The sequence below is a fragment of the Ruditapes philippinarum genome, unplaced genomic scaffold (assembly GCF_026571515.1).
Source record: "Ruditapes philippinarum isolate M1 unplaced genomic scaffold, ASM2657151v2 ctg2990_1_1_1_1, whole genome shotgun sequence".
NCBI classification, from domain to species: domain Eukaryota; kingdom Metazoa; phylum Mollusca; class Bivalvia; order Venerida; family Veneridae; genus Ruditapes; species Ruditapes philippinarum.
Window position 1 is genome coordinate 45,715 of NW_026854139.1, and position 26,849 is coordinate 72,563.

The following is a 26,849-nucleotide window of genomic DNA, read 5'->3' on the forward strand; positions in this document are numbered from 1 at the left end:
ATATAAGTCCTGTAATAATTAATGTTATGAAAAGAAAGTTGCTTGACACACTGCACATTGATGTTAATGTCATTGTGTGGCTTATAGAGCTTTATTAATTGCGATTTTTTTCTCAATTCTTTATTCATTTAAAAATACATTTTCACAATACTAAAAAATCAACAAAAGAACAGGAACTATCAAATGTTTACATGAGTTTTTGAGTTCATGTTATCATCAAATCTGAGAAATTTATAAATATTTTATGGTTTTATATCAAAAACATAATACTCAAATGAAGATTTATCAATATTGTAAATTCCGAAAGGCATTATTTCTAAAGAATGATTACCAAATTTTCATTTCATGTTCATAAAGGAAGGTAATAGAAATTTTAATTTCTATAAAGTCTACGTCAATTTTCTAATAAGAAATTGACTGCATATATTTTAATGATTACATATATAATGTGGACAAATATTTTCAGTACATACTTTACGACGTATTCTTCAATGTTTGAAAATTCTTTATACAGAATCTTAGATTCCTTTCAATGAAAATGTCACGGCCTTTTCTATAGCGAACTGTGAAATGTAGTTCTAAATTTGCCAAAAAAAATGTTGTGAAATTGGATGGTAGTACATCAGAGTATAATTCAAAATTACAGTCTTTTTTAATCAGTGCTAGTCTTGTACACTTTTTTTACATTGTTTACAAAAGGTTCGTACAAATTCAATGAAATCGTGAACGGCGGCATCGTGAATGAATTTGTAGAGAAATAGCTGAATAGGTTTGTGGATACATGTCATGTGGTATTTTAAGCTTCTTCCATTTGGCCTTTTTCAACTTGGGTGGTTCCAGTATTCCTACTTGTATAATCATCCTTATTAAGGATATGTTGCCTGCTTTTTAAATTTGTCTTTTGACGTCTTATCTGTGATATGCATGCAGGCTTCATAACCTCAGATCCCCTTTCAAAATTCCATTTTATTTAGTTCCGCCCATTGTTTTCTCGTTTAGGGCACAAGCATTCTTTTACTTGGAGACCATACGCCGCTTTTCATGGAAAACCTTCTGTGTTACATTGTTACATAAATAGAACTCTTGTATGATGTAATTTTATGTGATGTTTGATTGTAATGTATATTTGCTTTTAATCATTTAATGCTTTCTTACACATATTTATGTGTGCTGATAAATCTTAACTGTTTTACAGAGTCTTTCATAAATGTACATTGATCTTCTTAATACTTTTATATATTTTCTTTTATACAGATTGTTTGTTTGAATTGTTATAGGATAATAAGTTTTGTCGGAAAATAGCTTATATAGCTAATGTTTATATGTTTTTATGAAACCACCTTTAAATAAAGATTATCTTATCTTATCTTATCTTATCTTATCTTATCTTATTGAAGGTTCCATATGATAACCGACGTCTGAACACATCTGCGGATGTTTCAAAATTCAAAATTTTACCATTTTCGTGTTGTTCAATCCTGCTTACTGGTGCTAGGGGGCGTGAACGGTAACTTGCACTTTCCATAACCGTCCATTAACAGGCTCAATCAAACCGAGCCTGCAACATTTACAATTTTGTCGTGTTGGGCTCTGTATTTCTCTATTTTATTAAAATCTTTTCCAGTTTTATATTGAAAGCGATAAAGTCTCTTCAAAATTCAATAAATAAATCTATTCTTTTCTTTATTAAATTTGATGTGAAGGTAAATACGGAAACGGAAATTGATAAGCCCGTCTGACCTTGGGTACTCTCATATGAGTACGACGTTATGTGGGTACGAAGCGTTATCGGAACGACCTCGAAAATGGCTGCGACGCGTAAAATGTTCACAAATTTGCCAGGTATTCCAAAAGATATGCCCTTTTCGTATCTTTCAAGGACATATTATAATGCAGATTTATATTTTATTTTCGTTGTGATAATGTTATGAATTTTTTGTATCTACAAATCCAAATTTGCCATATTCGAAACTAGTTTTCGCGACATATATAATTTCTATGTAATAATGAACTCTTATGTTTTTGGCCTTTTTTAATTAAAATGAAATAAAAACAGTTGTTTTTTTAAAGAAAATGATTAAATATCATTGTATGAATAACTCCATACAAAAATAAAGTAAATACACAAGTTGACACAGCAATTATCTCTATAATGGAAGATGCCACTACTATCTTGGCTAAAGAGACTTCAGTACAGGTTTTATAGTACTGCTAGACCTGTTTGCTGAAGCCAATCCCATATCATACATGTGACAAATGAAATGGGCCAAATCTGGATTTTCAGCTGGATTTTTAGGCTCAAAACTGGATTTTTTTATCGACTTGAATTTCAATGCGTGTTTGGAACATTTGGTTCAAAGAATCTATATTACCCTCAAACTCATTAAATGGTTATACTTTTTATGATTTTTTTGTGGATCAATATTAATTTATTTCACCAAAAAATAAATAAATAGATAAATAAATAAATAAGTGTAGTCATACAGGCTATTTCAAAACTATTTCATTATTTTCAGTTTGAAGAATTTTAATGTCTTTTCAGTCATTCAATAATTGGCTACAAGCTTTTTGAAAACGTACAACAACTATTCATGAACATAAGACTCTGACAGTTAAATAACGTAACATAAGTAGAAGACTCAAAATAAATACAAGAATCGTTCCGTTAATTAAATCCACATTTTTGCCTCGATGATAGTGTAATTCCTAAACAAAACAAAAAAAATACCCACTCACTAAAAATAGGTTAATTAGAAATCTCGAACAGGTTTTTGAATGATCCACTTTAAATGATTCTGCTCACCTTTTATCTTTATCAGTGCGGCACTAATCAAAGAAAATCAAAGGTTGAGCCGAATTCATACATGTAAATTTACAGGGTAGTTTTGATGACGTAGCGTGTAATACCTACTGCCAAATTACAAAAGAGGTCAATTGATTGACACACAACACGTGATAAGTTAAACATGTGAGAATAACTTTGGGTATAGGAATTGTTTATTACGTCACCTTGCTGTCAATTAGTGACTCAACATTTAATCCGCTATAATTTAGGATATGGACAGATAACAATCAATGCCCGGAGGCACGGTTTACATTTAAGATACAGGTGCTGTGTTTGATTTTTTTTTATGTTGATTTTTTTTAAATATCGGGAATTCAAGCTGTAATATCGGGAATCGGGATCAGTGTTGAAATATCGGGATTTTTTAAAATCCCGCCGGGATGTCACATGTATGCCATATGGAAAGTCAACCAGAACCATGACATGCTGTAATTCAATAAATTTGCGTGATCTGAACAAAAGCTATTTTAATACATAGTTAGATATATTTGGGACACTTCAGTCAATATTTTTGAACACAGAATCTTTGATGAAATAAATTATGCCTCAAAGTTTATCAGTGGGTTCACATTTCATAAAATTTGCCACCATTGCTGCCCTAATAATCACGTGACTAGCGACACGGATTTATATTACAAGGATCGGACACTTCCGTTTAGTTTAAAGTCCCATCGCGCGCATGCGCGTGATCGGATAAAGGTAGACAGAATGAGATGGCGGAATGTGCGGAGTACGAAATATGACAGATTTTCACCAGAGTATGTGGTGTTATTGCAGCTTTGTGAAAAATTATACACATATGAATGTATTGATATTATTAAGTATTATTATATGAAAATATGCTGATAGAACGCTGCAATGCTTAGTTAAAAAGTACCTAATTTAAAAAATATTCGCATATTGTTTAGGCATACTCTCTACACTTCGCCGCCCTTTTACTTCAAGCACGAATTATTACCGCGATTCAGAATAAGATAATTATTTTTTACATGGTTTAATGATGGCATTGCAAAAAAACGTTTCTTGATTGCTAAAAAACTTTTAAAGAAATTCATGTTTGAAATGTGTCTTTATTTCTGTGAATTATTTCCAAATGATTTGTACATTTTTTATTTGATTACCTGTATATTAGTATAAATATAGTAAATATTCTACTATTAAGTGTATTTAATATATTTTCAGATCATTCTAGACAAGCATTCCTATATAGATGAATTCATTAGATTGGCAAGGAAGAAACTTTTATTGGCATAGAGAACAGCTGTTTTATAATATTATTTTTTATTTTGAAACATAATTTTTTCATAGATATCCTAAACAATTCACGTCAATTGATTTATTTATCACATATTTATTTTCATCATTTTTCAGAGAAAGGACTATACAAATTTAGTTGTATATTTTCAATTTCATTTATAAATGTCAATAAAGAAAATAGATTTACATATTGTATTTATATATCCTCTTCAGAATCATTTTCTTACCACATATGCCATGAACTGTAGTTAAAGACCGCGCATATACAAAATATACATTCAAATTATATTTGTTTTTGAAGATCGAGTGTTGCAATTATCACATGTAACCTGGTAATGAAAGTTTGGAAATAAAGTTTTTTAATTATCACTTACCCCCCTTCAAAAGTAATTAAACTTGAAAGAAATTTAAGCGATGTGTAAAAAATAATCAACAGTTACTTTTATTTCGCAAAATACTGACTCAAACTGTAAAGATTTTTATTGTTTTTTCTAGCGTTACATTAAAAAGTATAATAAATATCTTTCTACAGGCATTCAAATAAAAAGAATAATTAAAATATACGGATTAAAATATACGAGTGACATTAAAAAGGCCGGAATCGAGACATCCACACGAGAGAACTTTACTGTTACGATGATTGTCTACTTCACTGCACCGACATTTGAAAACAGATTTACAAAAAATAATAATGATATAAATGATGAATGAAATTTAAATATTCTATGAATATGGCAATATTGACAATCTCAGCAATATTTTGTACTAAAAAATGAATAAATTTTCTTCACGTGTAAAGGCCGCAATACATTACCCGTAAAACAATTGTGCGTTAATAAATTTGACTACATAACCCAACAAATCTTAAATATTGCATCTTTGATCATCTGTGAATAACTTACATCGGCTTCTTTTTTGTTTTGAAACTGAAAGTATTATGGTACCTTAATAATAAATTTCAAATACCTGCTTTTTATATAAAAAAATGTAAATTTACCGCGGATTTCGTCAAGTTAATTTTTTAACCGTCGTTGCGGACAGATAAACTGTACCTTTAAAAAATAAATTAGATATTTGAATTAACCAAGTATTTTTCTTCAAAATAAACTTTAAATTTCCAAAATCGGATAATAAATGAAAAAGCTATATGGTATTTTGTAAAGTAGGTGTCCGTTGCGAACGGGCATTTACGCTTCACGCCGGTAAATTATCGATCGATGTACCTTTATCGGGTGCACGACAAGATATTTAAGCATTTATATAGGGTTAACTGGGAGTGTCCGATCCCTGTAATATAAATCCGTGCTAGCGAGAATTAAGGTTTGGATATCTTTGCATGACATTTGGTGACCCGTGACTCAAATGCTTTATTTAATTAAAAACATGGCTTTGTAATTAAGAATAACAGTGTATTTATTCAATAACAGACATTGTACCAAAAACATGTTGGATTTATATTGTTTTGAGTGATGATTCATGAATTATTTGTTTGTTTTTATTTCAAATCATACACTTACTAAAAATAGTGTATGGTCCGTTACTAAAAATAGATGCTAGAATTCCCAAAACTTGAAGTCCTGCGAGATTTCATATGAATCAATGTAGACTCCATATTGGTAAACATTCTCTACATATTTCCCTAACAAATAGTTAGGTACACAATGTCATTGAAGTTTTATTTAAAAACAAAACATGAATTGATTAAAAATTGATTTGTTTATCAAATGGTATTTGTATTTGACCCAAATTTGATTAATAAGGGTGATTTTAATAGGTTTTTATGTACGGCACACAAAATTCTAGTGGCCTTTGCAAATAGGGTGGACCCATAACTTTACTGTCTCACAACCTCAAAATAAAAGCGACATATAAAGTTATGGACACCAGAACTACTACTATCTGATACTGTTTTAAATTTTTGGAATTTCATAATAAACAATTTGTTTTTTGAAAAAATTGCAATAAATATTAATAATATGAAAATGGCAAAGCCTCAAAGCGAGCTTGATTTACTTTTACTGTGAAATAGTATAAAATAATCGTTCATTTTTAGCTCGACTTTTCTATGAAAAGGGGAGCTATCCTACTCGCCCCGGCGTCGGCGTCGGCGTTGGCGTCACACCTTGGTTAAGTTTTTCGTACCACCCCACTTTATTTCAGAAGTATTACAAGTATGGCTTTGAAACTTACCATACTTGTTCACCATCATAACCTCCATCTACAGACAAGAGTACATAACTCTGTCAAGGTTTTTGACAGAATTATGGCCCTTTTTTGACTTAGAAAGTGTATTGAGCTTGGTTAAGTTTTTTGTACCACCTCACTTTATTTCAAAACCATTGGAGGTATTGCTTTGAAACTGACAATACTTGTTTACCATCACGACCTTCATCAACAGACAAGAGGACATAACTCTGTCAAGGTTTTTGACAGAATTATGCCCCTTTTTGACTTAGAAAATACATTGAATATGGGTAAAATCCACTTATTGCCTTAACCCTTTGAGATATTGCTTTGAAACTTTTAATGCTATTTCACATCATTACCCCATCTGTACGCAAGAGAAGGTAACTCTGTCAAGGATTTGTTTTAAAAATAAGGCCTTTTATCGACTTAGAATCTTGGTTAAGTTTTTAGTACCAGTCCACTTTTTGACTGAACTGTTTGAGATATTAATTTGAAAGTTGGAATACTTGTTTACAATCATGATTCCCAAACATGTCCAGGAGAAGGTAATTCTGTCAAAGATTTTATTTGAATTATGGCCCTTAACTGTCAATGTTTTGTATTATAGGCAAGCACTAAAAAACTTAAAAAATCTAAAAAAATTCATTCCTATCCACTTGTTCACTTTACCATAAATTATGTCATATAAACATTGCTGTAAGGGTATCACACAATTCAGTAAAATAATTCTTCACTAAATATCTTAATGCTCATGGCCATTGTTCACTTTAAAAATACAGAGATTCTTGTATTGCCTTTTACTGCAAAAACTTTTTTTATTGGCAAGCAATAAAAAAGTCGAGCGCGCTGTCTTACGGACAGCTCTTGTTATTTTATATTTTCCGTTTAAAAATTGTCATTCTGTACATTATACACTGCTTCCGTTTATTCTGGTTCCCTGTCCTATTATGGTTCCCATATAAGTGCACAGGACACTAGTCTACCCTTCCGTTTTGAACTTTTCAATCAGAATACCTCGGCTTTTATCGTAATCTTGTAATTGGAAAAGTTGCGATTTGTCAATTCAGTACTTCGGACGAAAGTTTTCAAAACCAACACTATCTAGCAGGTACTCGCGTTACTGTAAAGCTAGCAGGCCCTTTTGGCCAACTCTTTGAGCTTGCTGTTAAAGGAATATCCATTATTTTCAAACACATCAATTTTTTCACCATAAACGGTAAAATAATGATAGAATAATAAAAATATCATGTAATTATGTTATGTACTTCATCTGGTGCAGTGATTGTTCTGCTTATATAATAGACTCTGATAAAAAGCCTTTTCCCAATTGAAATTTTCTTAAAAATCATGCAGTTTTCCCAAAATGAACTTAAACCAGCTTTTTTACTTCCCAAATGAGCAATTTTAATTCTAATTAAGTGAGAAAAATCACAAAGGTGTAATTCCCCAGAGCTAAATCGGTATTATACCGGAAAAACAGTGTTTGGCTAGGTTTTCGAAAAGGTCAATAGGGCCGAGTTGACCTGTGCTGCGTTGGTGTAGGGGTGAGTTGACGCTTTACCGACAGTGTCTTTTCTAGGATTCGAAAAACAAAACTGGGGATTATTGAAAAGTGAAAATTGATTACATTTGTTGATCTTTTTCCTTATTTCTCTGTGTAAAATTTCCCCCCTGCCTTTGAAAAAGTAGAGGGGAAATTCTCAAGAATATGAGTCAATCCCCCATTCCCACCGCCCAGTAGAGACAATGTACCAATATAGCACATGGACTTACCAGTTGTGGGACATCTAAACAATGTTTTCCCATTCGTGTTAATCTATGTTTAGGCGACCTAGGTATGTGCTTTAAGTCTTCCAAGTTGACTACTTGCCACTGTCATATCATAACCAATCATGGATTGTGGAATCTGAAAGGGAATCTAACCACTGTTGGGATTCAAATCCACAACCTTTTGATTAAAGTCTGATGCTCTACCCCAGCAAGCCTCACCATTTTTCTCCACATGCAAGATTTAAATGATGAATCTTCAGTATTTCACAGTATATGTTGGGGTCTGTGCTATAAAAAATTGTGTAATTTTCTACCATTATTCAAATGAGTTGAGTTGTCTGTTATAGAAACATTAATCCCTAAATAACTGTACTTGTTTTCTGGTGTTATCAGTGAGTTAAAGACTAATCTTGTGTTGATTATCCAAACATTATTTTCTTAAAAGTATTGTTTTGCCTGATACACAGAAAAATGCCCAGTAAAGACAGGAAACATACAAAAGTCCTTCTGTTTAAAAATGACAGGGCGGACAAAAGCCCTCCCTTGAAAATTGTCAACATGACCTTTGTATATGGCTGTCAGAAACTTACTGGGGTTTCTTGCAGGGTTCTGGGTGACACATCCAGCATCCAGGTATTCATGTTTATAGCTGCTGGATGCATAGATTTCAAAGCTGGGATTCTCAAATCTGTATAAGCTAAATTTTGCATTGTGATTTCTAGACTAGCTAATTAATTTTAACAGTGGTATCGGGCACTGAAGAGTATGATTTCAGGATGCATTAGAAAATTTTACACCAGGTCCTCTACCCATTGTTCAATAACATGTAGACATTAAGATACAATCTTCCTGTTCAAAAGGCACTTTTGCAGAAAAATTCACTGTAATATGCTTACATAGACATGTATTCTGCATATGCAATTCTTATAAATGCCAAATGTAAAGATGTAAACACCTGATAATTGTTAATCTAACTGGTATTGTTAATCCAACTGGTATTTATTTTAGGATTGGCAAAAACTGTTGGACTTCGGTCTATTTACACTACTACAAGACCAAACCTTATGTTGACAAAGGCAACAAAGGTAATCTGCCAAGGTTTTACTGGAAAGCAGGGGACTTTCCATAGTCAGCAGGCCATTGAGTACGGAACTAAAATGGTGGGAGGAGTTTCCCCTGGGAAGGCTGGACAAAAACATTTGGGACTGCCTGTCTTTGGAACAGTGAAAGAGGTAAGAAACATATTTTCATTCTTAAAATTTCTACGTGAAGAAAAAGAATAAATTTATATTAAGATTGTCTGTTTTTGAGAAAAAATCGAGCTGTTTTGATCGCTGCATTGTCATCGGCATCATGGTACAAAAACTTGAATGTGTCCCATTGTTTAAACATGTGTAAAGTTATCAGCAAGAAACTTGAAATACTTGCTTATGACAAGGTGCAGTTGCAAGACAATATGCTTTATTATGAAAGCTGCATTTCCAGAGTTATTTCCCTTTTTGAATGTGAATTTTTGTCAAAATTGCATATGATATTAAATTGGTACATGTAAGTAGAATGATTTTTTTATACATGTATATGAAAGGTATCTGCATGAAGCATGGGATACTTGTTTGGAATAATTGTTTAACATGATAAAGCACAGTTGTTACACAAGGGGCATTATTCTGAAAGAAATATTTTTGGAGTTATGACCCTTTTTAGCTTTTGTTCAGTTGTCTCTCAATGCTGATTCAAGCAGAAATCATGTTAGACAGTCACTTCCAGAGAAATTTGGCAATTAATGTTATTAATGTTATTCAGGAAAGGGGTGCTACAATGTAGATGGATCATCAGTCATGGTAAAACCAAAAAATGTGTTAAAATAAGTATTTAAAAAAAAATTCTGTGAAGTACAAGACTGTCATACAATTCATAAATCAATCAGACTGCTTGTGCATTTTCAGAATGTTTGTACAGGAATAGCAATGACAAAGTAGAGACCACCAGAATATTTTTTGTTGTTGTTAAATTGCAGGCTAAAGAAGCAACAGATTGTGATGCTACAGCTATTTATGTACCGCCAAGATTCGCAGCAGCTGCCATTGAAGAAGCCATTGATGCTGAGATCCCACTTATTGTTGTCATTACAGAAGGTAATATACAAATCCTGAAGTACCACAGGTTTTAAATTCTGAGATCCAATTGTTGTTTTTATCCCACTGAAAAGTGTGGTAATTGAAGATGTAATACCACTGAATATTGTTTTTTATTCCACTGATTAGATTATCCTAGTACATTTGTACCACCTGCGTGGTCGAAGGGTTAGAGTCGATGACTTCTAATCCAGTTACCTGTCTGGTGTGGGTTCGATCCCCAGGAGATGCTTTGGTAGTTTAGCGAGGAAGGTAGTCTAGTACTGGTGTAACTCTCAAGGAATGATGGTTAGGAAACTACCCGCCTATATGACTGAAATACTGTTGGGAAAAGGCGTAAAATGCAACAACAAACAAATAAACAGTACATTTGTGTAATGGAAGGTAATGTATGAGCAATAAAATCAAAATGATTTTTTCTTTTGTTAATTGTAAAAACAGAAGGATATTCATTTGTGATAAAAATTGTTTCATTGATTTAAATTTCCATTAAAAATGTTATATGTGTAGGTATCCCACAACAAGATATGGTACGTGTGAAACATAAGCTGATACGTCAAAATAAGTCAAGAATGCTCGGGCCAAATTGTCCAGGAATTATCAAAGTAAATATGTTTTAAGTACAGTAAACACTAAACATTTATACTGGTAAAATAATAATAACACTTAAATTTAAAAAATCAATGTTTTTAGGAATGCCTTTATAATGTAATCTACTTCATTTGGAACATTAACTCATTTGAGCGATCAAGGGCCATTATAGCCCTTTTGTTTCTTAATTTTATAAAAAAACTTTAACTGATATTCACTTCAAACTTAATATACATGTTAACTGGAAAGAGTAGGTAATTCTGCAATTCAGTTTTACAGATTTATGCCCCCTTTTCTTCTGTACTTTTGTCATACTACCTACAACAGGCCCGCCACAAAGTTTAGCGTGCTACTGTTGAGACAAATCTAAATTTAGAATTACTTATGAATTCAGATTAAAGATTGGTTAATACACATTTATTCTATTTATTGCATATTTGATCCGCTTTTTCAACTCCTTAAAAATGTTATTGAACAGCTGTGCATATACATGTATTTTGAAGTGAAATCATTTGCGTTTTACAAACATAGCGTTAAGACAAGCTTAATGTTAGCGTTACTCTACTGACACCTCATAGGTATGTGATAAATAGAATTTTATATTTGTGTAGATTCATTACTGAATCTACATGTATTGAATTAGTTGATTAAAATAATATTAAGCTGGCCAAAGGGTTCGCATTATATTATTTTATTCACCTTGTTTCAACAAATTTTGTATTGAACCTATATATACACTCATTCATTATCCTCTGTTTATGATATTATGTTTTATTTGAAGCCTGGAGAGTGTAAAATTGGTATTATGCCTGGACATATCCATCAGAAGGGAAGAATTGGTAAGTGATGGCTCAGGTACTTTGTTTATTTGTTTCAGTATTATATATTACAGTAAATATAGAATTTACACAGGTTACTAAATGAGTAGAATTATTTTTTGCAATCAAAATGTACGAAAGGTGATACACGAATTTTGAAACACCCTTTAGCTTTGTTTCTCGCTAATACCTGCAGCACAAGTTTCATGATTTTAACAGTATCTTAACTTTCTGTAGCAATCTACACATATATATTAAACATAAATGTGATTTTAACATGGGTAGACGTAATATTTACTCAAGTTAAGAGGGTGTTATAGAATACCTATTGAAGACAGGAATTTCCTATAGAAGTATAAAGAAGGAGCTAAAAAAGCAGGGGCATGATGTATCTTTGTCCACTATACATAGAGTAAAACATTTCATCAGCAAATCTCGAAATCTTAATACTAAAAAGCCGAAACCATGTGAGTTTTGAAGGTGACATACTAAGTCAACAGATGACGTCATTCGTAAAGTCACAATTCTTATTCAAAAGGGTAAATCCTCCAACCCAGAGAGAGAATGAACAAAGTTAAGGTGTATCTCAGGATACTATTAACCGAATTATCAAACATGTACTGCAATGTAAATTTTGCAAGAAATGCAAAGTTCATAGGCTCAATGCAATCAAATTCAATTTGAGAAAAGATGTCAATGTTTATAACGTCTGTATTTACGTTTAGATAACAAACAACCAGTGGAAAAATTTTGTCAGTCTCAACAAAGCAATGTTTTATCTCGGCGGCAGTAATGGTTGTCGTCAGGTTTGTTTTTACTGTAAAGGAGGACATGATATTTCAAAACTTAATTTTGTAAAATGTGATTTGTTTGCTGCAGGATTCATGCTGGGACTTTAAAAAATAACATTTTAGTGTGATTTGAGTACATAAGATCGTTTTAATATTTTTGTCATGAATTTGCCAAAGCATCCCTTTAAAGTTATACACTGTTAACAAAGTGTTTCAAAAAACGTGAATCACCTCTCGTATGTGCTTATGTTTATAAGTGGAAGTAATTGTTTAAGTTGATGCAATCAGGCATAAAATAAGACTGGTTATTTCCCCTCGTGCTACCTACCCACAAAAATCAATGCTCCCAAATATATGTTATTGCTTAGAAATTAGTTTTAAGTTAGGCCATTATTTTTTGATATTTTGGTTCACTGACTGGCCGCATCCTTTTTTGAGAAAATGAAAAAAAAAAAATCTGCCTTTAAAAAAATTCCGCGTTGAAATACACTGCTAATTAAATTTAGAAATTAATGTCCTATTGGAGACTTATAGAAGTCCTGCTTATTACTTATTAGACTTATCAAAGAAACATTGAGATAATTTTTTATGGCAATGTTTTTTGCGTACAGTATGAAAAAAAAATGTCTGTAAAATGGGTCAAACCGTCCTCGCCGAATTAATGAGTCTATATATATATATATTTAAAATATATTTCATGTATATGTATAAAATCATGTTTTGAAGGTCCAATTTCTTAGAAATGTCAAAGAAATCATGTTTGAAGGTCAAATTTCTTAGAAATGTCAAAGAAAAAAAAGAAAAAATACGCAAGTAATCACGTTCAAGGATAGAGCGAGAGAAATCTTTTCAATGAGATTAAATTGGATTAAAAAAAAATATATTGTGACAAGATCATTATTTACAGATTTAACAAAAACATTATTCTTTAAAAGGAGATTGAATTCAGGTTTTCTTAAAAAAAAAAAATTAAAAAAAAAATGCACTTACGATTAATAATTTACATATGTCAGTAATTGACCCGCTTCTTATCCGATATAAATAACTTGGGCAATAATTTAACAGGTGTAATCGTTTCTTGACAGTTTTTTTAACTTCTGTTAAATAAATAAATGAGTGCTAGTCAGTTAAGTTTTAGCACCTTTGATGATTCTGATTAAAGAACAGGGACTACATTTGACCAACTCTTTTGAAGGGTCGGCGAGGTCATCTTGTGTGTAGATTTCATGTGTGTCATAAATAATGACAACATGATATTTTATCAATTTGTGAATGCTATTTTGTTTTCAAACATGTTTGAACGATGTTTTGGGAATTTATATGCAGTGTGGAATTTAGACAATAGGTCATTTCATTTCTCAAAGTACAAGGTATGCTTCAATTTATCAGAATCGGGATGTACTAATCATAAGAGAAGAGATACTTACAAAGTATCTCACCTTTCAGAGATTCTAAACTAAGCATTCACAAATTCTTTCCTTAAACACATATAATTCAAAAGATATAAATTATATATTTAATAAGAAAAAATTTTTTTTTGAAAATGAACAAAATGAATATTTTACCAACCTACCTACACTATCTAAACTGGCATAGGTCGCTAGAGGGGAAACAAACAAAGATAATTTTTAAAGGCTGGCCTCATTCTACGCGGGAAACATGCAGGAAGTATTAGTATCTGATTGATGAGGACATTTCACTATCATGCATCTAAGTGCATAAGGAAGTAATGGCTTTATTTTTGCTACCATTTATAGCAAGTGCTTACACGATATTTCTAAATATAAGTGATATCTTGTGCATTTAATGGTGAAGCACTATGTCTTTTGTACTGAAAACATATACATGTATTTAATTGCCTAATGAACACTTTCAGATTTTGAAATCAGTTGACCTACATTTTGACTTTATGGTCCACATTTTTGTGTCACCTGCTACAGATTAGTGGCGACTTAGGGATCACTTCTCCTTTGTCTGTCTGTCCATAGGGACTTAGGTGACATTATTGGATGAATATCATTGACTTGTACTTGTTTGGAAAAAAGGTTGATTTTGGGTTGAAAAAATTTGGCTTATGGGGTTTAAGAGATCAAAGAAGATCAAAGAATCTCGGCCATAACCTTAATTTGTGTCACAAAACTAGACTGGACTACTCCACAAAAACTGCTGTGCAATTTCATCCAAACTTTATGGGAATGATCAGTACAATGTCTAAGTGTGCATATCATCTGCATTTTTCAGTTCATTGTTTTTTGGGTTTTTTTTGTCAAGAGATATGGCCTTTTAATGATTTTTAACTCACCTGAGCACAACCTGCTCAAGGTATACCCCAGTGTCAGTTGTCTTGTCGTTTGTCGTAAATATTTTACCTTAAAGTGTATAAAGCTATATAATTATGTGATGCAAAATTTATTGTTTGGATTTTAAAAAGAATGCTTCCAAAATGTTTGTATGAAATAAAAATGGCAATAAATTGCCATTAAGGGAGTGGTGCATGCACAAAGTCATTGCTAAACAGATAAAATCCTACTTAAAATATCAAAATAATGATTTGTTCCTGAACAGTTTATTCTGTTTACGTACATTATTCATGTGTGTAAAATAACAGAGACATTCTATGTTGTTACAACTTTTTTGGGAATCAACCCTATAATAATGTCAACAATATAATTTTACTGTTGATGAATTTTATAAAAATGTAAAGTATGAAAAGGGGACATTTCTTGAAATATGACCTTGACACCTTAAGGACTTTGACCTTAAATTTAGGAAAAATCACTTTCAGAATGTATGAAAAAAATTTTGCTGATTCATGACTAAAACACCATTTCTACAATGACCTATTAGTATGGTGATTAGGGTTAATTAAACTGTTATTGTTGTGATTGTAGGTATAGTGTCCAGATCAGGAACTTTGACATACGAAGCTGTACACCAGACGACACTGGCAGGTCTAGGACAGACATTGTGTGTAGGAATTGGTGGTGATCCATTCAACGGCACTAATTTTATCGACTGCCTTGAAGTTTTCTTGGCCGATCCTAACACAGAAGGTAAGTCTGTTTATGTAATCCACTACTAACAAATGGGTACGGATATGGTTTCCTTTTATTAATTTGGTCAAAAGTATTCTTTGAGCTATGACTGAGTTCAAATTCATGGATAAATTCTCTCCGGTGCATAAATCAAACCATGTAAAACATTTATATTGGAGTCAAGATGGCAATAAGAATTACTGTGTATGTTGGTTATTTCTGCATGTAGAAAAATGTTAGCTAATTTAAAATTCCAGACATTTCGCATGAGGAAATATTAGCAAATCATGCAAGGGTACAATTTAATGACAGGTTGGTTGATATTTAGGCTAGAGGAAATTTTAGTGATTTTTGTCAATTCGCGAAATTTGCCAATATTTCCGCGTCAGTAACTTAACCATACAGTAGAATTAGAATAAAAAAACGCATTTACATTTTGAGTTATGGCCCTTTGTTTAGTTTCGATGAAAAATATGCATGTGGACATTAAAACTGGAAAAAAATTTGAATGATGAAAATTGTGAAGAATGTAAATAAAGATATACTACCCTTGAATTATAACTCAACATTATTAAGTTGTTTAGCATTATTCTTATATAATTTTGAGATTAATCCCACTTATTTGTGTAATGGCATCAAGATGCAAGGCCTTACTGTTTGTTTGTTACATTCTTGTTACAACTTTCCACTTAACGGAACCCTTTGAAGAATGACTTTGAAGTATAAAATACTTGTTTATTACAATTAACACTACTTGCCATAAAGAGACTCAACCAAACTGTGCCTGCAACAGTTTCCATTCTGTCGTTCTCTGTTCTAGGTATTGTTCTTATTGGTGAAATTGGAGGCCAAGCTGAGGAAAAGGCTTCCGAGTATTTAAGAAATAACAATCGGGTATGTATCAAATTTACATTAATTTTGTTTAGAAATAATAAATTACAACTTAAGAATTTTAAAGGCCCATTATAGGGCCTCAACTTAGGTTTTAAGACATGTCTGGGCTGAAATATTTTTTCGAGATTTTATAATAATTAATAAGGTGTTAAACAATGACTGGTGTTCAAGTTTTTAAGCTCAATATATTCCCTCATCCTGTTTTTCCAGAGCAATCTTTTTTACTGTGAAAAATAGTCCAAAAAAAAAAAAGAAATGTGTTGCAACGCTTTTCTCTCAAATTTGGCCTAAAATCGCATTTTATGATACATTTTCAATTTAATTCTGAGTATATTTATTTATTATCCTTTGCAGAGTTTTCCATTTTAATTGCTTAACTTGATATTTGGCATATGTGTAAGCTTGACTAGCTTTATACTGATGGCAAATGTGTTGAAAGCTTTAAACTTCCTCCAAGGAGGTGTGGTATATGGGCCTTGTATGGGTAGGGAAGTTTTTTAGCATCAACAAGTAGATGAATTAGCCATAAGCAATGTATGGATATATGCTACAAACTAAAAAGAACATAGTTTTGCATGTTGTTGAAAATTTGAAAATAATGTCTTTTAGCCAAACTTATTGTTTGATTTGTACCTGAATTAACCAGCTTCACTAGATAAGTATATCTGCTTTATATTGACAGTAATACAATAAACATTTTGTTTTTAAAAAAATAGGGTCCTTCAGCCAAGCCCGTCGTTTCGTTTATTGCTGGTATAACGGCTCCACCAGGTAGACGCATGGGACACGCAGGTGCTATAATTGCCGGAGGTAAAGGTGGTGCCGAGGAGAAGATTGAAGCTCTTAAAGCTGCCGATGTTAAAGTTACTATGTCACCAGCTCAACTTGGTACAACTATGGTAGAGGTAAGTCATATGTTACTAATTAAACACTGAATTCCACTGAATAGCACAGAAGCATAGAGTACCACAATTACAGGGAGGGGTTGAACTAGGTAGTTGAGTCAGAACACGGTATTGAATGACTTCATTCAAACCTGTTTCACCTTGAAAAAAAGATTGGTGGAGTGCAAACTTTAAATATGGAGGAAAAATTCTCAAAATTGGAAAAGTGCCTTTTATCAGTTCTTATAAGTACTTTGATTCTGGTAGCCAGGCCTGATTTTGCTTGGCTCAATAGGGAAAGGATCAGATTGGTAATTCAGGGGTCACTGGTTTGATCCTGGGGGAAGTTGAAATTGACCTGTAACAATTTTGTCAAATGGTCATTTGTCTCTTAGTGATATATCCTTTTAAATAGAGAATTAAATAGAATATTAGTCTATACAGCATTTATTTTAGTTTAATTGTGTTGGAAGCCAAAAACACACTCGAATCTGTGCCTGGAACATACTGGTACTGAGCAATTTATATAAAGTGTCTTGCTCATTGAAACAACAGCTTCCTGCTGATGGGTTTGAACCCACCCCGCCAGCAATCCTTAGATAACTAGTCAGTTGCATTAACCATTCAGTCATGCTGCTTCTTAAATAGATTTATTGATAAATCACTGCACTACATTCACTTGCCATTAAAGGGATATTCAGGCAAAATAATGACAAAAATATTAAAATGATCTTATGAACTCAAATCACGCTAAAATGACATGAATTTGTGTTTAAATTATATATATTTTGGGTTTGAAGCATAAATATATCTATATATGTTGAACAATACTTAGACCCCAATAGGATCACCAAATAGTTTTAAAACAAGTCAGGTGACTTGAACAAACCTTTGAAGTTACAATAACAGATATTGTGAATATTGTATGATTGAAACAAGTCTAAGTCATTCATTTGACATGTTTTTTAACGTTTCAAGAGTTCACTTTGACAACTATTGTGAAATACTAGCGCTCTAACCTGACCCACGCGGGTCAAGTTAGGAAACCACCATTTTATTCTTTATATGGAGAAAAGTTTTGTTCCTTTGACTCTCTTATATATTCATTTTGAGGGCATTTACAGAATATTGGATGAAAAATTCAAAACTAAGAAATGAAAATTTTGCCTGTGTCTCCTTTTAAGATATGTTTTCAACCTCAAATAATGAGGGCCACACTATTGCCCTTGTCTTGTAAGGGTGTCAATTAATTATTCTGTAACATTGTAACTTATTTACACTACCTTTTGAATATAAATTTGAGCCGCGTCACGACAAAACCAACATAGTGCGTTTGCGACCAGCATGGATCCAGACCAGCCTGCGCATCCGTGCAGTCTGATCAGGATCCATGCTGTTCGCTATCAGTTTCTCTACTTGTAATAAAGTTGGTAAGGGAACAGCATGGATCCTGATCAGACTGTGCGCATGCGCAGGCTGGTCTGGATCCATGCTGGTCGCAAACCCACTACGTTGTTTTGTCGTGACGCGGCTCATATGTTAATTATGGAAATGAAAGAGGAATCACACATTACTCATTCTTGATGTCAGTGGATTTATTGTTACATAAAATATAAAAAAAAAATCTATCATAGGAATCGTGTATAACAAGATTTACATCTGTGCCATCATTTAAATTATATTTATTTCTATTTTCAGGCAATGAGCAGAAGAAGGTGAAAGTGTTATTTATAGTAACAAATTACAGACTTAATAGATTATGTTTTAGTTTACTTGTTATTAAAATTGCTGGTATCAACATCTTGGAATTGTGACAGACTCTTCAGAGTTCAAATTCGTTCTTTTTGAGTAATTTGCTGTAAAATGAAATTTTTTTCTTTCTGCGATATATTTTCATTTCTTTTTTCAAGAGTATTAAGACTGGTCACAGTGGTGTATAAGGAAAGTTAATGTTGCTTTATATTTCATGTACGAAATGGTAGAATTCTAGTTAAATTTGTTAAAAAGTCTTTTATTTTGGAAAAAAATCTTGATATGTGTAATGTAAAAATTAAATAGGTTTATAGCTATGTTCTATTGTGATAAATGCTGGTGTGTAATTATGTATACATGTATTAAAAACTAATAAAGAACTAATAAAGCAGAAAGAATATTATACTGCAAGAAACAATATATTTATTGTTGGGATGCCCATAGATTCCTCCTTGTCCATGAGTCCTCACCATTTCTGTTTATGTCACAAAATCTTGTCAAATGTTTGTGAAGTAAAGAGTTACATTTCTATTACCATTAAAGTGTATATTAGTTTAATATATCTGGCATATTTCTTCACCATATAATTTATGGATAATTAAAAGTTTTAAGTGTATTAAACTAGCACTGTGAAAATGCTAAGGGTAACGAATCGTGGCCACCCATGGATAAGTTTCGAAATGTGGTACAATACGCAAAATGTCATAATGCTGTTACTTGTATAAAAATTGTATAAAAAAGTAAGCAAGAAATGTTGTATCATATATTTTGATTTATACAAAAATGACTGTATTGCTTTGAGAATTGGAATACTTGTCTACAACAATTATCTCCACTCCTAAGAGGAGATAACTTGTTTTTTGGGTTGACTTTGCACCTTTCAAAGGCCTGCTAAGAGGAGATAACTCTTGATGTTTTTTTTTTTTGGGTTGACTGCACCTTTCAAAGACCTGCTCTATTTCCACAATCAAGCTCTGAGAAAAATATCCTCAAATCTCAGAATTTTCATTGGTCAATGTACGTTTTGTGGCAGTTTCTGACCAATGGTATACCTGAGATCTGAGTTTAAACCACAAGAATATCTTAATAACCTCCCATCTAGCATGTTTTCCTGTAGATCACTGGCAATACATTAATAATTATGCTGTTACGCATAGGAAAATTGACAGTTATTTATGGAGAATAATAAGAGATGTTTGAGTTATGATATATGTAATAATATTTAAGCATATTAAACAGAATGGTATCATCACGTATGATGTTATTGTTTTATATTCTTATGTTTGTTAAGTGGATGAAAGAAATGATTGATGTGATAGATATTGAAATAAATTGTAACTTAATTTTTGCATGATTTGTTATGTTTGGAAAGGTGTCATCCCAAAGTTTAAGGTTTTGTTGCATTGTGACATCAGCGTTGGATATTTTAACTTTTAGCCTGTTTTTGGTAACTGAGTCTACCCATACCACAACTTATGACAGCACATCTGTTACACCTAGTTGTGGTTTGCCATGGTGTTTTGAAATTGTCTCGACAAAACATTGTAACATGGATGAGTCCATTTTTGAGTCACCTCTACGGAGAAGTGGCGACATATAGGGATCACTTCTCTTGTCTGTCTGTCCGTCTGTCTGTCAATCCGTCACAAAACTTGTCCGGACTACTTTTCAAAAACTACTGGTGCAATCTCAACCAAACTACAGGAATGATCAGTTGTTGTGCATAATGTCGCCATTTTCTGGTTCAATGATTTTTGTCAAGAGTTATGGTCCTTTAATGATTTTTAATTTTTGTCTGGACTACTCTTATGCCACTAAAGCAATTTCATTGAAACTTTAAAGGATTGATCTGAAGCTCAAGTACTTGCCCTTATTACACGGGTTTTCAGGTTAAATGATTTTTGACGGAAAAAAGGTGTTAATATAATTTGTCTTAACTACTCTTATACCACTGACAGAGCTGCATTACTGGTACTGGTACTGCAGTACGTACTGCAGCGATTTTGCAAGTACTGGTACTGATACTGAATTACTCTTACAAAATTTTGCTACTACTGGTACTGGTACTGCATTACTGTCTTAAAAAGTGGTACTGCTACTACATTACCCAGTACTTTTGGTTTTGATAAAAATTAAAAATAACATCAATTTTTCTCATAAAATAAAGCTGTAAATTACATTAACTATATTTATTTTTGTGAAAAAGTAAGTCATCAAATCTAAAGATAATTTGCTGCAATATTCATTCAAATGTTAACATAGTATTCATCATATAAAGCACCAAAGTCTTTAAGCAAAAATTGAATTAAGATAAACAGGCTCAACCTAAAATATCCTAATTAAAATATTTTATTACTTTGTATTTACTAGTAAAAGAGCAAAATAAACACTCATTAATTTCTTCTATTCTAAAAAATCCCATTTCAAGTGAAAAAAAGTGATATTGTTAACACCATAAAAAGTTGTTATTTACTTTGGTTTAAATTGAACAGAGGTATGAAGGTGTGAAAGGCAACAAAAGACTGTTGTGTTTTAAATGAAAGATGTTTGCATTGTATTTATACAGTTGACTGGTTACTAAACAATTCGATATGACATGAATATAATTATGTTGTAAATATTGTTTGTAAAACGTATGTTAAAACTATAAAGTTGTAAATATGTTACGTTAACTTTAAAGCAGCACGCCGCCAGATTCATCCTAATTTTCATGAATTTTGAAAATGTATTTCAAGGTAAAATATTGTTAAATGAACAAAGAAAATACTTGACACATTACAATCGGCACTTAAAATCCACGTAAATTGCCAAAAAGAGGTCAAAACATGCATAAATAGCCCCTACTGCGTTAGTAACGCAGTAGAAATATTGTGATAAATACTACAAAATACAGTCATTAATAGCACATAAGATATAAATTATCACTTGAATCTTTAATTTGTTTACTTATCTCAAAGGTTTAGTAATTTTTTTTCAAAGTTTAATTTTCTTGAAATATTTTGGGTCATCTGGAGGCATGCAGCTTTAAAGTAAATTATGATTTTATTTCTTTGCTGAATAATATTTGCAATTATTTGTTTGACACTGTATTTATTCAAACTTTGATGAATATATAAAAGTGATGGTACTGATACTTAATTACTTCACCAAAAAAAGTACTGGTACTGCAGTACCGAGCTAAAATCTAGTACTGGTACTGGTAATGGTACTGCATAATTTGCAAATTACTGGTACTGGTACTTAAGTACAACACCCTTTGTACTGATGCAGCTCTGACCACTGATGCAACTTTACAGGATTTACTGGAACCATTCTTGTTCAATGATTTTTGTCAGAGTTATGGCCCTTTAATTTGTCCAAACTACTTCTATACCACTGATGCAACTTTACAGGATTGATTGGTAGCTCAAGTACTTGCGCATATTACACAGGTTTTTCGGTGCATATTACACAGGTTATCTGGTTGAATGATTTTCAGCCAGGTTAAGTCCTTTTAGTAAAAACATATTGTGCCATGTTAATGATTTTTGTGTCTCCTGCTACACAGTAACTGCAGCATGCAATTGGCAATCATGAGGCGACACATGTCAAAAGACATTTAACATGGTAAGGAGTTCATTCAGACAACATCGTCGAGACAACATTGTGACAATTCATTATTAAGTTACACATTGCTGATTTGTTGTGCAGGCAACAGGTTGTGCTAGAATGGATTAATTGGTATTCAATTCATTATAAAATAGGTTATATTGTATTTAATTTGTTTTCAAGATCTATGCTGATAATCTGTTTTATCTGATACACATACTGCCTTGGTTGTTGTAGGCAATCTTTGTCATTTCGTTTAACAGGGGGACTGAAAGAATAATATAAAATGGAATTATAGGGTAACAAGATCAAGTCTTAGCTCTTAGTTCAAACAATTTTTAAACCCTATATATTAAGTTTATTGGATGTCCCCAATGCTAAAACAATATTGGTTACTTGGCTTAACAAATGAGCCGCGTCGCGACAAAACCAACATAATGGGTTTGCGACCAGCATGGATCCAGACCAGCCCGCGCATCCGCACAGTCTGATCAGGATCCATGCTGTTCGCTATCGGTTTATCTACTTGTTATAGAGTTTGTAAGTGAACAACATGGATCCTGATCAGACTGCGCGGATGCGCGGGCTGGTCTGGATCCATGCTGGTCGCAAACCCATTATGTTGGTTTTGTCGTGACGCGGCTCAAATGTTCTTTAATTAAAAATATACAGTAAAACCTTTGCAGAGTAATACCTTTGCAGAGAGACATAGATGTTGGTTACAGCTGAGAAAAAAATGAATTTATAGTTTTGGAAGAATTGGTACTGCTGTAAAGATGATATTGTTCTATAGAGGGCTGTTTTAAAGAGGTTTGACTGTATGTTAAAGAATACTACATTTAGTACTGCTGAGTTCTTACAAAAACTTTTTAACATTTATCGATTCTCTCTTGGCATTCATAGTTGGTAAACCAACAACTAGATACATTCTAATAACAGCAAAGATAATAAAATTATATGAAAATTAAGACATTTCCCACCCAAACATTCATAAATGGTCAACCGTTAACTTGGGACATGTTTATTTGTGTAATGGGCATGAATGAGTCTGTCCGTATAGGAATTTTCCCTAAACATTCATAAAAATCCATCAGCTGGGGGAATACCGATTCATGCCAATAAAGATATTTTCATGAAGCATTCATAGAAATGTAAAATGGTAAAAAGGTATCTGAACTATTGCACAGAGAGGCACCTGAGATTTTCCTCCACCAGTTAAGCTAGACATTCGCAATGTGACTTGTACTGTGTTGGTGCGACAAAACAAAAATGAAGTTGTGACAGATACTGTGTGTCTGTTTTAAGGCATTAAAAAGACTTCTTCAGCAGAATGAGTGTAATGTTTATACAGTTAAGTCATGACTTATCACACTTTACGATCCACCTTCCTCAGCAAACACATCTAATATGACATCATCGATTTTTCCATTTTGTATCGCGTAAAAAATATCACCAATCCATGTGTCCATCGGTCCTTGTCCATGATAGAAGGAGATCTTCAGTTCTTGCCTTGCTTATGAAGTTGTACAAACGTTGTGTTCCTAAAATAGGAATGGAAATGACAGGTTGACACATTAATTTACTACCTTTTCTAATACAGAAGGTAACTATTTTCCTGTTATATCACATGACTTAGTTATTTGGTGATATCATGCTCCTACTAATAGAGACTCTTAATACCTTCAAAATAAGCTCAACATTAATTTTCGCTTCAATAGTCTACGTTACGTTACGTAGCGTATCGTGGATACGATATTTTATGAAACTTGTGAGGACTTTGTTTCTGGAAGTTGACTCTTAAGCTTCTTTCCACATTGTTTAAATTACAAAATCGACATTTGATTAATACATATGTATGCATGTATGAAAGCAATTGGTGCATGTCATGCATCCAATTATGTCTAAATGAAAAAAGGACTGGAAAATATAGAAATGTAAAATGTTCCGTTGGCCTAACATATTTAAAACGACGAACGTACCTTGACCGAGTTGCTTGTCAGTGGAACATTGTCCTGTCTTCATATTACTGTAAACTTCTTGTAGGCCTTTTTCAATTTCGGTGTCCAGCATCACCTTTTTCTTACCCATCTTTGCATTGAGTTCATTTATCGTCTCATGGGTGTGAACATAAATTCGTACCATTTCGGTTGTATGCAGTCGGCAATTTGAATATATTTTGAACTGAATTTAGAAGTTTTTTCCAAAGCCAATTTGCGAAGGTATCGAAGGTCAACAGCCTGAACAAGCATGTTTAAGTGGTTGGCAAGCATCATCTGTATAATTTCCAAAGCTTCTTTAGTGAGGCGGCAACTTATCAGTGCTAACGAGTTCACTGATTGGTTGTGAAGTTCAGCACTTACCACGTGATTACTCATTGGATTAACAACGTGGTCTAACTCAGACATGTATGCCGCCATTGCGATATCAGCTCCCTTGAAACCGAAATCAACGCTGAAATGGGTACCTGGCCAAATTCGGGGTTTGGTTAAAGTTTAAATTTGAAGGATCAGTTTTTTTAAAATTTGGGGCAATAACAATTTACCACACCCGCCTAAAACTCTTTTTTTTAGATCAAACGTAAGTGATTTGGGTTTTTTCCCCTTTAAAATTGGCGCCCTTTTGAATATTCCCGTGCGATATCAAAATTGGGTTATCCAACGCCTTTGTAAATCCCAAAAAACCTTTTTTCCTCCCTTTCAAATTTTTTTACGATGGGCCAAAGCCTTGTGGGGGCACTTCTTTAAACTGTAAGGGGGTCTTGCTTAAAAAGGGGGTGTTGGGACGTTTTTCCTTTTTTTTTTGATATCAAAGGGGATTTTTGGGCTTGCAAATTTATTTTGCCCCTTGTAAAAAAGGACGGGGTGCAAAATTTTTTGCAATTTCCCACTGACCGCAAGAGGATAAAAACCCTTTTTATATTGGATGAAAGCTTTTCCGTGGTCCCATGCTGGGCTTTAACCCGCCAAGGCTGTACGTTCGTGTCAGAAGACACGCAAAATTTTTTTCCCTCGTTTTAAAAACCGGGCTGAATACCAAACTGGGGAAAAATTTTTTCCCAAATTGGGCAACGGAAGTCCCCTTCCCCATGCACCCCTTACCGCTGGGGTAAATTTTGCTCCCAAAAACGCAAATTTTTCACTTTTTAAATTTGCTTTTCCCTGTATGTAAAACTGTCAAATCCCCGCCAATCAATTTTTTGGGTGGGGAAAAAATAGCAAGTGGAATAAATACCACTTTGGGGCTAATAGACCCCCGAAGAGGAAACCGGGGAAAATTACAGTTATAAGAACAAAAGCATTTTGGGGAAAAATTCGAAAACCACCCCCAAAAAATGGGCCAGGACTGAGTGAATTTGCTCTAACAAGCCATTGCAGCACGAAACGGGCCAGGAGGAAACCTTTTCCCAAATTCCAATATTTAGTTGTCGTACAAGAGAATCTTGAACATCTTCTGCATTTTTTGGCGGCGAACAATCTGCCGAGCCCCCAAAACCCTGTATTGAGGCCATATATGTATACGCTGCTATCATTGTCGGCTAAATTCTGTAAGAATTTAGCGTTCTTTTCAATTTCGTTCACTGCATTTTCTGTCAGTTTGACTTTGACTTTGCTATCACTGGCAATACGTTTGAGAGCTGCAACTGTGAGTTTATGACCATCAAGATTGATGACGTCAGGCACTGCTTTCAGCTCCCGAATGCAGTCAAGTGATTGTTTCAGGTGCGGCGTTTCCGAAGCCATTGCAGTTATCGTTCCTGGTCAGTATCTAAAAAAAAATTGACGACATTTTCAAAGGATCCCATTAAAAAATTCATTTTTTCTAAATTTTCCAATTTTTTTAAACTTTTATTTTAATATTTATTGGTTTTTGATTAAATAATTTGGAAAAAAATTAAAGTGACTTATTTTTATTTTTTCAAAAGGGAGATTATTTCATTCATTTACGTTCACTGTATTTAATTTTGACTCCTAGAGATCACTTAATCTAAAATTTTAAAATTTAACTTTTTTTTTAAAGTCATTATTTTTGTGTCCCTCTACGGAGAAGGGGAAAAAAGGGGTCACCCTTTTCCGGGCTTTTGTCTGGGCCATTTGTCCGTGCTCTCTCCCTCCCTCACAAAACTTTCCGGGTACTCCCCAGAAAACCCACTTTTGCAATTTTTGCCAAAAATTTTAGTTTTGTTTTGTAGATCATCGGCATTTTTCTTCGGTTCAATGCTTTTTTGTCAGAGTTATGGCCCTTTAATGATTTTTATTTTTAAAGTTTGTCCGGACTCCTTCTCATATACAACTGAAGCAATTT

General features: G+C 33.0%; 2 protein-coding genes across 2 annotated transcripts; one reads left to right on the plus strand and one right to left on the minus strand.

Annotated features, from left to right (window-relative positions):
* The first annotated feature begins 1,710 nt into the window (after positions 1-1,710).
* On the plus strand, positions 1,711-20,306 carry LOC132739081 (succinate--CoA ligase [ADP/GDP-forming] subunit alpha, mitochondrial-like). The gene is made up of 9 exons (XM_060726732.1): positions 1,711-1,842; positions 9,068-9,291; positions 10,077-10,194; positions 10,705-10,799; positions 11,567-11,624; positions 15,286-15,447; positions 16,250-16,323; positions 17,040-17,228; positions 18,906-20,306. The coding sequence occupies exons 1-9, from the start codon at positions 1,770-1,772 to the stop codon at positions 18,924-18,926; spliced, it is 1,014 nt and encodes a 337-aa protein (XP_060582715.1). The 5' UTR covers positions 1,711-1,769; the 3' UTR covers positions 18,927-20,306.
* A 4,346-nt stretch (positions 20,307-24,652) lies between these two features.
* Positions 24,653-26,287, minus strand: LOC132739085 (uncharacterized). The gene is made up of 2 exons (XM_060726735.1): positions 26,066-26,287; positions 24,653-24,979 (listed from the first exon to the last, which is right to left on the minus strand). Exons 1-2 carry the CDS (start codon positions 26,285-26,287, stop codon positions 24,653-24,655), a joined length of 549 nt encoding a protein of 182 aa, XP_060582718.1.
* Positions 26,288-26,849: the final 562 nt, after the last annotated feature.

Coding starts and splice junctions, on each gene's coding strand:
- LOC132739081 (XM_060726732.1), top strand. CDS start 1,770: ATGTGGGTACGAAGCGTTATCGGAACGACCTCGAAAATGGCTGCGACG. Junction 15,448..16,249: donor GGCCGATCCTAACACAGAAG/GTAAGTCTGTTT, acceptor TCTCTGTTCTAG/GTATTGTTCTTATTGGTGAA. Junction 17,229..18,905: donor TTGGTACAACTATGGTAGAG/GTAAGTCATATG, acceptor TTCTATTTTCAG/GCAATGAGCAGAAGAAGGTG.
- LOC132739085 (XM_060726735.1), bottom strand. CDS start 26,287: ATGGCTTCGGAAACGCCGCACCTGAAACAATCACTTGACTGCATTCGG. Junction 24,980..26,065: donor TAGCCGACAATGATAGCAGC/GTATACATATAT, acceptor TTCGGTTTCAAG/GGAGCTGATATCGCAATGGC.